The sequence below is a fragment of the Haliaeetus leucocephalus genome, unplaced genomic scaffold (assembly GCF_000737465.1).
Source record: "Haliaeetus leucocephalus isolate CR32 unplaced genomic scaffold, Haliaeetus_leucocephalus-4.0 Scaffold819, whole genome shotgun sequence".
Lineage (NCBI taxonomy): Eukaryota > Metazoa > Chordata > Aves > Accipitriformes > Accipitridae > Haliaeetus > Haliaeetus leucocephalus.
The window spans coordinates 3,557,422-3,571,185 of NW_010973255.1; the positions used below are offsets into that span (position 1 = coordinate 3,557,422).

The 13,764-nt window shown below is 38.4% G+C and overlaps 1 protein-coding gene across 1 annotated transcript in view; it reads right to left on the minus strand.

Annotated features, from left to right (window-relative positions):
• Positions 1 to 8,555, minus strand: part of ESR1 (estrogen receptor 1) — a 115,848-nt gene extending 107,293 nt beyond the window's left edge. The window contains exon 1 of the mRNA XM_010581893.1: positions 7,926 to 8,555. Coding sequence (XP_010580195.1) covers positions 7,926 to 8,353 — 428 coding nt within the window. The 5' untranslated portion in view covers positions 8,354 to 8,555. The remainder of the gene's footprint in view (positions 1 to 7,925) is intronic.
• Between the last annotated feature and the right edge of the window lie 5,209 nt (positions 8,556 to 13,764).

Below are 13,764 nucleotides of genomic sequence, written 5' to 3' on the forward strand. Positions count from 1 at the left end.
ATCTTCTGCAGCTGCTGCTTTCTGCACAGCATCTTCCTAACTATTTTTATTTAGCATGAGCTGAGACTTTTCCAGTGTTGCAGCAAATTTCTCTTCCCATTTCTTCCTAGCTTTGACACCCCCTTTGTAGCATCCTAGAAAGTTTTCCATAGTCATGTCTTAGCAGCACAAATCAGCACTGAAGTATGCTGTGGTCATCAAAGCAGTGTTTCTGCATGATAACAAGGAATAAAATAAGAGGGAGGGAAGACTGGAAGTAGCAATCAAATTAGACATTTACACCACAGGTTGATGAGACACTGAAAAAATCTTCAAAGGAGAAATACTGCTTTTCCCTAGAAAATCAATTAAAAGCAGTTTCCTTATTTGGATATGATGATCAAGATGGATAAATACACTACTTACTCACATAGCTTACAAATGGGAAGTGAAATGCATGGGCATTAAATGCAGCCCAATGCTACCTAGATGCTCACTGGTGTGTCATCCTCAAAGGGAGAAGAAGGCTGTCCCCTGTAGCATCCAACAGTTACTCTGCACAGATGCTCTTGCCTGGGTCCTGGGGAGGTAGGTTTCGAGACCTGGCAGCGTTGTGAGACAGCAGCATATGGAAACAGAATGCAACATATTGCGGCCATGTTGTCTGATTTGAGATGGACTGCACTCTTGAACAGTCATTGTCGGCTGAAATTCCACCCACTAGACGTGAAGTGGTTACATGCATGGCTGTTCACGGTTAGTCACCAACTGCTTGTTTAAGAAGTCCTCTTAGTTACTTCTGACTTTCAACCTTTACTGTTATTTTTTACTATTACTGATGGCTTCCATGAAGTGAGGAAAAGGAAGGCATCTTTTCTCATTTATATAGATGCTGGCTGTTGTGTCATAAGTTACAACTGTCACTACAATTGTTGGAAAACCACTGCAATTGTTATGGACATCTATCAAATAGGGTTTATGGTAAGGACGGTCATATTTAAGCTCTGTGTTTTCTGAGGACCATATTTTCTTTTTCTAGTAAAAGGTTAAAATAAAATGCCCAGATCACTCCTGAATCCAATATTGTTATCAATATCTTGTCAAGGAAGAAAATTATCCTGCAGATTTGTGATCTTCTTGTCTCTAGCAGGTATCACTCTGAGTATGAGCTAGATTAAATATGTCAAGCAGTATCTCACACATTCATAGTCGTGCACCAGAAGAAGTAATATCTTAGAATCATTTAGGTTGGAAAAGACCTTCAAGATCATTGAGTCCAACCATCAACCATGCCCACTAAACCATGTCCTGAAGTGCCCTGTCCACTCGCTTTTTGAATACCTCCAGGGATGGTGACTCAACCACTTCCCTGGGCAGCCCATTCCAATGTTTGACAACCCTCTCAGTAAAAAATTTTTTCCTAATATCTAACCTAAATCTCCCTTGCCTCAACTTGAGGCCATTTCCTCTTGTCCTATCTCCAGCCACCTGACAGAAGAGACCAGCACCCACCTCACTACAACCCCCCTTCAGGTAGTTGTAGAGAGCAATAAGGTCTCCCCTCAACCTCCTCTTCTCCAGACTAAACAACCCCAGTTCCCTCAGCTGCTCCTCATAAGACTTGTGCTCCAGGCCCCTCACCAATTTGGTTGCCCTTCTCTGGACACGCTCCAGCACCTCAGTGTCTTTCCTGTAGTGAGGGGCCCAAAACTGAACACAGGACTCGAGGTACGGCCTCACCAGTGCCGAGTACAGGGGAACAGAGTCAGATGATGTAAGAACCCTCCCATCAACTGGAATCTGAGCTTGGCAGAAAAGCAGAAATGCCTTGCCTTGCCCAGTGACACATTGATCAGAGTTCCTAATGAGCTGTGGTAAATCATGACCTTTGGCAGTTCACTGGAAAGGCCACCCAAATACATAGGGATAGTGTACAACCTCAGATGTGACTTCTCTCTGTACAGCAAATTTTACAAACAGCACCTGTAATAAATACAATGAAAGCAGCATTTTAAATGAGAATGTTGAAGAACAGCATCTCTGCTCTAATTTCAGTTCTGATGCATGAATAGATAACAGAAAACTCCCTGCAGACAGACCACGGAGCTCATGATTAGTTTCAGTGTTTCATTGTCAACAATATCAAATTACCAAAATTACCAAATCTCAATTTCTTAGAAGAACTGGATGCACTTCAGTTGCAGGACTCTTCTCCTCTGTGTTTGTTTGGAGCTATGCCTTAGCTCTGGTTGGCCTTTCTTGTTGGTTTAATAAAAAATGCTGGCATTTGATGTTCACTTTGCAATTGCTGAAGGAACTGGTGCCAGCAACTAATGCTTTCCCTATCAGAGCGGATATGGCCAGCAGTGTTTGTTGTTTCAATAGCCTCAGACCAAGAGGGATCAAGGCCAATGACACAGAGTCAATTCCCCATCTTCCTCTCAAGGGACATATTGCAGTGTCTGGCTGAAGGGACATTACAGATGGTGACCACTTTGACTCTTTAGAAACAGGAGGCGTACAGGTGGGATTAATTTCACATAACTTTGGACATCACTGGGCATCCATCTTCATCCAGTAAGTATCTGTACCAGAATGAGTCACTTTAGCCATCTTTTATGTTATAGAAAGAGAAACTTGCACTTTTAAAGCCTAATGCACCTGGTCTGTTGTAATCAGGTACCTCAGAGAGAGACCATGTGTGCGTTCACAGTGCCTCTTTCTCTCTGTGTCCCCACAGACTAAGGCGGCAGTCCATGTGAATGTTTGATGCTGTTGTCCCTGCCGCACGCCATTTGAGGTGTTCTAGGTGATGACCCTCACGGACACTCACCTCCTACTCCAGAAAGGTATAGCTATACAGTAGGTCCTGTGTCATATCTGCTAGCTCCATCTGACCTTATGGCCTCTCAAATGGCACCAGATGCCTAAGGGGTGGAAAACTGAATAAAGACCCAGGTGTCTACATTTAATCAGATGAACCCCGTCCACATGAGCTGCCTGAACAACTATGGCCTTTAGCCACAAGCTGTAAATCCACATGTAACGGACTTGGTATATGGAGCACTTCCTGAGTCTGTGGTTTATGCAAAAAATACAGAAGTGAAGAAAGTTTTCTTCAATAAGAAGAAAACTTTGAAAGGGAAGGTCAGAGAGAGCAGATAAGATCCATCTCTGTGCCTTGGCAGAAAGGAGGATAATGAGGAGGCATAACAGCTCCTTTACCCCTTTCCAGTGCTGTCCAGCCTTATTCAGGGGCACAAGGAGGCACAGAACACATGTAGAGGCACCTCAACAATATGGGTTGGCGACTTTATGGTGCAAGCACACTTGCAGCAGGATCCACATCAGCACATTCTCTAAGAAGAGCTGCAGAAACAGCAAAGTTGGTTTGTACAAGTCCCTCATAACTGTAATGTGTGAGTATCTCAGAACATTTAACAGGTTTATCTTTACAACATTTCCAAGAAATGGGATAACTCAATGCTTTCCTGTCTCTTTCATTACAGTCATGTATTGCTGTAAAATTGACAGAGATATCAGTACAAGCTCTGAAAACAGGAATGCTCTGAGTGTTCAAGAAACTGCCTGAACACTTGAACTGTTCAAGAGAGGACCCTGAGAGCAGATTGATGCTTTAGAGAAAAATAAACAAAACAAAAAACAAAACACTACATTACATAGTACTCCATGTTCTGGAATACCTCATACTACAATAAAAAAAGATAGATTATCTTTGCATTTTGCATTCACTGTAACATTTTAAATTTTGAAAAAATCCTTCTTGTTTAGAACTCAACATGAGCAGCTAGAAAGATTCATAATGAATCAGGCAAGGTAAAAAAAAACAACACATATTGGGATAAGTAACTGTTTTCCAGACTGATGGATATATAAATTACAGCAGAAGAGGGATCGACCTACATTTGTGATCTTTCTCAATTTTAGCAAGCATTAAAAATTAAAGCTGTGATCATATTGATTGGAACAGCAGGTTTAAAATTATTCAGAGTCAGTTTCAGTATGATAATTGGGACTAAAGCTAAATAAATACTTTATTATATTAATCTAAACCTAGAGCCTGTGGTACTAGAAGACACTCACAAACTAGCCACCAAATGTGAGGGAGCAATGAATGATTTTTCATCTAGTATTTCTGTTTGTACACTGATTTGCCCTGCCTCTGTCACTCACTACAGACTGCCAGACAACTCCCTCATCAGGTAGCTGGTAGGTGCAGTCCATTTTTACATGGTTTTTGGCCAAATTTGGAAGCAGCACCAAACACAGGCTACAGAGAGCCTGAAATACAGGCACGATTTTACTTCAGATCTGAGAAGTGCAGGGTCAATGGGATGACACAGGAACATCACACACTGGCAGATCAAAAAAGGATTCGTCTTTGCTGTTGCTTGTAGGAATTTACTGAGGTAAATTAGCTACCGAAAGGCTTCTTGGTGTTTCCCTGAATGAACAAAAACCTGCCAAGAAAAGACCAGAACTCAAATTCAGTAGTAAAGAACAAAAGAAATCTTTCAATTAATTTACTGTAATATCCATGACTACAAGATTTCCTGTAATAATAATCAACTATTAGACAGTATTTAATAATTAAAAAAAAAAACCCTACTATAAAAATGATCAAGAAAATAAAATAAGTGAGATTTGAAGAGAATTAAAAACATAACTGGTGCTATGTCTTCTTCCTTTTACTGGAAGATACAGACATTGTAAGATAAGGGAAAGGTATTTTAGTTTGGCTCCCTATAAAAACAGCCACACGGTCAGACATAAAAGGGGTCAAGTTAAAGACAGCACAATTTGAATTAAGCCCCTTCTTTTTTTCTCAAATTTTGATGTCCCATGATTTGGACACTCCAGAAATGAGGAGATTGGTATGGGGTTTGTATTCTTTACAAAGTCATTCTTTTCTTTATGTATCATTATGTTCTTCAGCGAGATACAGAAGCCTGTCATTATTTTGCAATAAGAGACAAAGCCTTTTGGAAAAGGAAACATTATCTGAAAGAAATAAAATGTAACTTCAGAATTAATACACTTGTAGCTACATATGTCTATAGGCAGTACGATTTTGAATACTTATTAACAAAATCAAATGACATTAAAATTTTCCTTATCACATGCAGTAAGTTTTGAGTTTTGTGACTGAAGATTTTTAACATTTTATCCAAGTATTAACAAAATATAATTTCAGCTCCAACCTACAGCGATTATCTATTGTTCTAGGCACTTGTACCACTGAATGCAGCATTTGCATCTCAAATCCAGAATATAATAGGATGATGCAATGCAAATATTTCTGTCTTACATGCCAAACAGCACGACTCTGTCACACAGCAAGTTAAACGAGAATTGCAGAGGAGTCTTCTGGGTCTTAGGTTACATTACTTACTATAGAAGCAGGCAGCCATATCATAAACGGATCATGATCCTTTTTAAATTTTGTTAGGGCCTTCGGTTTGAGAATTTTTGCCTTTACCAATCCTGGTGATAGGTTGTTCCAGAAACTCACCATTTTGGTAGTTAGACATCTTCCAATCTCCAGCATCAATTTATTCATTGCCAGATTACACTGCCCCATGCTCCCTTTTCTGCCCTAACCCAGTTGAAACCAATGAGATTAGCCAAATGAATAAAGCAAATTGGAAATTCATGCATTACGATATTTTTCAAAGAATTTGTTCTTAAACCCCATGATTAGATATATAAATATTTCCCAAATGCTGAGCATCTGTTCAAATTATTTTTAACGGCCTATTGGTGATTGGATTTGTGCCAAAACACAAGAATAAAGACCTAATATTTAATGTTGTAAGGGTGATAACTTTGTAAATAGAATCTTGCAAAAATGAAAAGGAAAAAAGGCAAAGATTTTATCAATTTAATTCCAACAGTACTACGTCTGTTAACAAAAGATAATCACAGCAAGCACTTTGATACACGTTTCTTATTACCACATAAGACGCGCTTTACAGAATTATGGCTGGAAGGGACCATTAAATCACTTGTATAACACCATAGACAGATAAACCACCTGCATATCCAAGATCATAAATTCACCTAATTACTGCTGCATTAAGCCTCATCAGCTGCATATGGCTAAAACACATCTTCAAGGGAGACGCCCATCCTTCATCACAAGTGTCAGGAAATGGGGAATCCAGCACTGGCCTTAAACAATTGCTCCAGTAGTTAAACTAATAAAGTATGTTAATTTTATTTTGAAGTGTCTCACCTCAATTCACTGTTTAAAAATAAAAGGACATTATTTCCATAGTTCAACTTGTATTTCCAGGTGATTCTTGGTTTTGATTCCTCCTCAAGTAAAATACCCCAACTGTAGTACATTTTCTGTCTGTATATTTCAACTTCACAAACTCACTACTCCACTGTTTACATATCTGAGGTCGCTTAGACACTTTTCACCATAGGTTTGCATGGGACATTCGTGTAAAAAAAACCTTTAATCTAATGCAAAGTGCAGTTTTACTCTCAAGTCACTAGTAATCATTCAAGATCTTTATGCTCTGACATGTATTCAGTCTCCCTAGAGGTATTGTATTTGGTTGCAGTAAAATGCATTTTGTTTGAACCAATTCAGTTAACGGATCACTGTATTGGACAGTCTGACATAGCCGTTATCTACCATTTCACCAGTCTTAACTCCATCCGCTCCACAAAACTAATAAATCGTTTGCAAAAAGTGCAACTATCATCTGGGTTTTTTGACCAGATTCTGCTACCAGATTCTTAGTCGGGCTGACTTAAACTATCTTTAAGACCATACGTTGCTGTTCACAGTAAAGTGTTATATTGTGCAAGTAAGTCTGGCAGAGTCTGACCCTCAACAGGGAAAAAAACAACTTGCTTTTATTTTTTCAGAGGCGTTCCATTTCTAGCAAACTCACCTGTATCTCTCCAATAAACAGATACAGACAGAGTTTAGGAAAAAAAAAAATACACCTAACTCTTTACTTTGCTTCTCTGAAGCCCAGTATAACAGGCTGATGCAAAATTATGCTATTAACCTTGCACAAACATTACCACTGTGGGTCTTGGTGTGTATGACTATATTTTCTTGGAAGCTACAGTTCTATCACTTTCTATCACTTACTTCAAAAATTACATAAATGTTTTCACAACTGACAATAAATATTTAAACCAAGGAAAATTATTCCCTCCCCCACCTTCAAAGATACTTTTATCTTTCTATTCCAGACAAAAACAATAACCCTTCCATTCAGGGACAAAAATACAAAAACCCCCAAAATCTTATCTTTTGAAATGCAACATGCCAGATTTATGGTTAATATATATCACCCTCCAATGAAAAATGCAGGTTAATATGTACACAGCTCTTCTTAGGATAGCTCATGAAGGTGGTTACTGACTGAAATACTGTCACTGAGTCAACTTTAACAGTTTGATTAGGAAGGATATTGTGCTTCTGAATTACTTCCTATATAAGCCACTTCTCACACTGTAAAGGAAACCAGAGGAGAAAAATACTCTTACTACCAGCTAAGAGCTGAACAAACAACCACTCACCTCCAGAAGTGTGACAGTGGAAGTCTTTTTAGTATACTTCAGACAGTAATTCTAATATATTACAACAGGGAGGTGGTTTGCCATTCTTTAATCAATTATGATTTCATGTTTTCCCAGGAAACATTTATATTCATCATCCAGTTTGTTTCTCATTTACGGACAGTTTTCAAAATTTACAGCTTGCAGTCAGTGGGCTGTGAATTACGGTTTTGTTTTATTCTACGGTATTCTTTTATAGTTTAGATATCATGGACGATTCAATTAAACCACATGGTCCTTTACACAAAAAGAAAAGATTAGGGCATACATATTTCCACATTCTAATTTTCTCTGTTCATCTGCTTAAAGAAGAAAGAAAAATTATCTGTAGCATTTACCTGTAGAAGGCCGGAGGAGCAGCTTCCCTCATCCCAAAGCTGCCCTGTTCATTCTCAAGGTAATAGGGTACCTGTTGGCTATGATGATGGATGAAGGGTGAAAGCTGAGGCGCTGTTTGCAAGAACACCACTGGGCTTGGTGGGACATTGTTCAGTGAGTGAAATCCTGCCAGGCTGCTGGACCCAAAAGATTCAGAAGTAGGGGCATAACTGAGAGTAGTAGAGCTGTACACTGGAGCTGTAGTACCAAAATCATAAGTGGCCCCTTCGGGGTAGTTAAAAACTCCTGTCTTGTTGCTCTCCACGTACATGTCGCTGAGCGATCTTTCCAGGGGAATCTTCAGCTGAGGTCTGCTCAGTGTCTCCAGTTCGGTGCCTTGAATCTGGTGCAGCAGTGTAACTCCAGAGGTTTTGGTGTGAAGAGTCATGGTCAGTGCTAATGGCAGTGAGCAAGGAACATATCTGCTTTTACTGTCAACAGCGAGATCGGCAGCTGGCAGTCCACCTAAAAAAAATACCACAACCTATTCTGAGGCTCAGCAGAAATCATTATAAAGCAGCACTACACAGGTATCCCTCTAATCTCGGCGAGGAGGAGGATACAAACAAATGCAGAGTGAGCACTGAAAACGCACATTCTCTCTCTCTCTCCCTCCCTCCCTCTCCCTCTCTCTAACTTTTAGGAACTCCTCATCTGCACTAATATGCATTACAAGGTGCTGGCTGTGAGCCAGGAGCTCTTGCCTTGTGCCGACGTTGGTTCAAACATCACTTCAGAAACAATTAGTTTTGGAGTTATACCAAACAATTGTCTCACTAAATGTTACTTCATTCTTACTAGTCGTTTAATTTTTCACTTCGGGGCAGCCAGCGCTCCACGGCAACTAACAGGAAAGAACACTTAAATCCAACCAGGAAGAGTAGTCCAGTGGTCAGGCAGATTACTGCCTTTTATTTCCTCAGCAGGCTCCAATCTATCTGTGCTTATCTCTCCTCTTGTTTGATTCATTTTCATGTTTGCTAGAAATATGTAATGTGTACATTGTAATGACCCTGAGTAGGACTGTGCTGTAACTGAGACAGGGCAAAGCAGAATGTGTGCGTGCAAGCGTGTGCGCCTCTGTGTGTGTGCAACAAGCCGCAGTCGATAAAACCAGCTAACAAATTTAACGTGTATATGATATCTATGTAGAAGAAAAGATTTACAATATAGTTCCGTCAGTAATAGAAACATGAAGTTATTAGGGTGTAATGGTAACATTAGAAAGCAAGGAAAAGCTTTAGATTAGCCTAGAAATTTCAGTCTGCTTCTTTTTAGGCTGTAAAATGATGAAATAAAGCATCATTCAGACTTTGCCCAGGAAGATCCTAAAAGTTAGGAAAAAATTATTTGATTGCATGATACATGAATTGAATACAGGAAATTCTTTTTCCTAGTCCTGCAAACAAAAGCTCAGCAAACTTGAATTTTGAAATCAGACTAGAAAATCAAGTAATCTAAAATAATCAAATAGGATCAGCTTTAAAATAAACTGAAATGCCTCTCAAAGTTATATTTAGAAAAAAAAAAAAAGGGAAGAGGGAGAACATAATGAAAAGGTGTGGCATGCATGCTTCATCTTGCAATCTCATTCCATATAATTTTAACTTTGCACAAACCAGTTCTCCTGAACTAGCTAAATGAAAACCTCCAGAAACTGTTTCAAGCTCTCTAGCTTTATTGCTGTGGTCTGTGGTTCAGTCAGTGAAATAGGCTAATGCCAACCTTAAACACATTAATATATGGGCTCCAGTTAGTATGCTTTGAGTACTAGCAAAGTCTATGCTATACTTAAACAACTCCACAGTTATTCGGCATAACCTTCAAAAAACCCAAGAAACCGAAAAACTGAATATGCAGGTCACTAATAGCTTCAAGAAAAGTTTACTAAAACTGGGTTTATTTTAGTAATAATACTATGCTTTCAGAACTTCTACTAAAATAGCCAAAGTCATTTATATATGCAAGATTATTCTGAAGCAATATACATTTTTACCTCCACAGGCACACAGCTAAGACAGCAGCACGCACGTAAATATGTACTTGATAGATTTCCTCACCCACCCAGCCACCCTCCCTACCCTGTTCAAATTTCAGATTGTAGACTTTGATCAAAGAGATAAGCTTGTTTAAACAACACTGGACTAAACATGTTACCAGTTAAAAAAATAATAATCAGACGATCATACCCAGCAGTTCAGAAAGTCTTCAAAGAGTTATTCTGAAAATATGCCAGACAGTGTGAGAGAAAAAAAAGAGCGTGTGCATGTTTGCATATAGTGGGCAAATGTGCATCTGCAGAGAATCACAAAACAGCAAGCAAGCACAGCTCTCAGCAACCAGTCTGCTGGACTACACAGACTGAAATGAATGGCAGTTACGATTTAAGGTCAGTCACTCTTATAGATTTCATTTCAAGCTTCAGCAATACATAGAAAAAGCATTATCTCATATTAAACTGCATAATCTGAGAATGAATGTGAAGCTGCCTGCCATAAGAAGTACCCACTTCTATAGTGTTTTACAAAATAGACTTTAAATTTTTTATTTAAAGCATTATCCAACATGTATGCTATGTTACAATTACTATATTGACATGCAATAATATGCTCCAGCATAATAGTTATGCAGAAGACAGAAGATATAAGCGTGCACACGGACAGTTGACTTCTGAGTACGTCCTGTGCAACCTCAGTGCTCCTTGCATGCAGTTTTTTAAAACACATTTAATTATTTTGGGAGGGTTGTGTGTTTTCAGAGAGACAAATATTTAAAATTTCCGCCATATGCAAACAGCATTAAAACACACTGCCAGTGTGGAAAGTTACAGTCCTGTCCCCTAAAAGTGCTCAGCAATAGAAAGCTGCAGTATCCGTGCAGCACACAGCCTGGGACATATCTCAGAAGAAAAAAAAATGTGAGTGCCACCAACAAGATCTTAGAGGCTGGCTTGGAATCCCTGTGGTAGCATCCTTGGCTTACTTTTTTCTGTGGAAGAAGAGCAAGAGAACAAGAAAGGGCGAGGGTGAGGTGGGGGGGTTAGTCAAGCCAAATCCCATGAAGAAGTTGAATTTTTTATTTGTGTATACTGCAAAAAATCAGATTTTGATTCTGCATACCATATATGGGATTTTTAGATATAAAAAAGCTATGAAATGCAACAGATTATCAGAGGGGGGTATTTTTCTTGTCCTGCATGGTGATGACTATCCTGCTTGCTCCAAATTAACACATGCTGCTAATTCACCCTGCTTTAGAGATGGCATTAGATGCATCTGCTTATGGCCCCGCCCCCCAGAAAAATGAGAGCTAAGTTTCTAAAACCTGAACTCTGTGCTTAAAGGCCAGGACTTACTCCACCACCCAGTCTAATCACTCTGATCTATTAGATGTCACGTTTTACATGTTACGAGCACAATATGGAAATGTGTACAGAATATAACAATAATATTTGGTACTTTTTACTACTGGACATGGAGTTTATGCAAAAATTTGTTTTCACTAAATCCCACTTCATGTATGCTTTTAAAAATATGCAGATCTCATACAGAAGGGCTTGCCTCATTCACTGTGTATTTTTTTTTAAAATCACGAGTAGGTACGACAGAGAATAAAAAAAACCCCATGAATTGGCTGCAGCATCGTCATTTCCAGAGCTAGCCAGAATTGTTCAAAAAATAGTCAATGGGAAATCTACCTTTTCAGATTTGGTAATTTCTCCACTAATGTATATTCAACTGCAACCAAGCTGCCCTATGTATTTCTTTCACCTAAATGAAGGCCCAACATTGTTTTGGAGTTACCAAGCACACTCTACAGGAGAAAGTCGCCTATCCCAGTCTTCCTCAGACACCCATAATAAATAGAGGGAAACTGGTTCTACAAAATCTGAAGATTTGCTAAATTTATGTCAGGTATAGATTGGGTTTTTGCTATATTTCTGAAGTTTGAGAATATACAAATAAAATTAATGCTGGCTTTGATCCATCCAGATATATGCATACACGGTACATATGCATGTGTTAAAATAGGGAAGAAACAAGAAGGAAAGAGAGAATAGCAGTTAAGGAATACTGAAGAAACAGGAGGGGACAGGCCACTGTGGCTAAGGAGCACTACAGACATGCTGGCAAGGAAGATCAAAGCAGAAATTGCATCTTCATACACAGTGATTTTTAGTGAGACTGATTCAAGAAACGAGTTTTTGAAAGGGTGAGGATTCAGACATGAGCTGGAAATGAGAAATGAATTGATTAAATGAATAGAAGTGACTGATGAAATCCTGTGTTCCCCTTTTTAAAATGTCAAACTTTCTATTTTCCTTTTCTAGATATGTCAGAGTTCCAGTACCCAACTCAGATTTTCCAGAGTGAGGAATTTACTCTAAATTACACTAATAAAATACCAAATGTAGTAACATTAAAACTAAATCACATATCTGTGGCTCTGTGATTAAATTAGCATCATTTACAGCTGAAGAATATTTAGATATGTTTCTAAAGGCAAGTTCTGCTCATTTCAATTCATTGAACAGTTTGCTTCTAGTTTTTATATTTCTGTCTTTTTTCTCTTCTTTTTCTTTGTTGTTGTTAACAAATGACTAGAGCGATCAGATTAAGCTAACAGAGGCATGCATAGTGCAGTTTGGCTCAACTGGACCATCAGTCCAACACCCTTACCAGCTACAAACAGGAGGTTACTGAATCAAATTCAGGATTCTTACTATAACAGACAACATGAACATATTTTCACTTCAAAACTGGAAAATCACTAAAAACTAAAAACAAAAATATTACTCTAACTTATCTAAATAACCAAAAGAAGGTTTGGGGATTTCCAGTGCCATCAGTAATTTTCTATTAACTAGAAGTCCTGAAAGTCAGTCAGGGAATGGTAACAAAATACGTTCAGTTTATATGGAGGAAAAAAAAAGAAAAGGAGGAAGAAACAGCCTGAACAGATTCTTGATTCTGGACAAGATAAAATAACAGTTTTAGGGAAAAGGAGATCAAAGTAAAAACACTACACAAAGACTATTCAAATTATAGGAATCTTTAAAGATTGCAAAACTCTTAATCCTATCTTGGGCTTTTTCAGCACTAGTTTTAGTAAGTATTCCAACAAAAAATGGTAAACTTAGAACTTAGAACATATACTATAAATTTTCCATAAACCTGCTGACAGTGAGAGACCATAAACTTCGTCACTTTGGTTACACAGCTATAAAGATAGGAGCTTTTTTTAGCTGCTGCAATTAAAGAAGAATCTATTGCACATAACAGGAGGAACATTATGTTTTTCCAAGATTCCACTGTAACATTACAGAGAAATTATGTTGTGTTTAGTCCAGTGAGGAAACTCCTCAAGATAGACAGCTGGAGAACAGCACCATCTACCCCACTGCTTTATAAATCTTCTCTGGAAAAAAAAAAAAAAATAAAGCCCTTGATACCACTAGGCAAAGCAAAAGGTATGTTTAAAAATTCCTTAGGCTCTTAGTAGAGATAAGTGCTTCACACAAGTTATTGGGAGTTTTTGACATTTAAAGTTTTATAAGTTGATACAAAGATGTATACCTTTTTTTTCCCCTACCCCCAAATAATTTACCGAAACCAGCCATGGCACTGAAAGGCTGGACCCAAGATTTTTCATTCTAAATTTATGTTTTAGGTTGGGTTTACTGTTGAAATGGGACCTTCTGCTTTCACATGGCAAATGCAGGTAGAGAATTTGAGAACATTTGCTCAAAATAGTTCTTATTCCAAACAGGGAACTGTGGAATACAATTGTTCTACACAT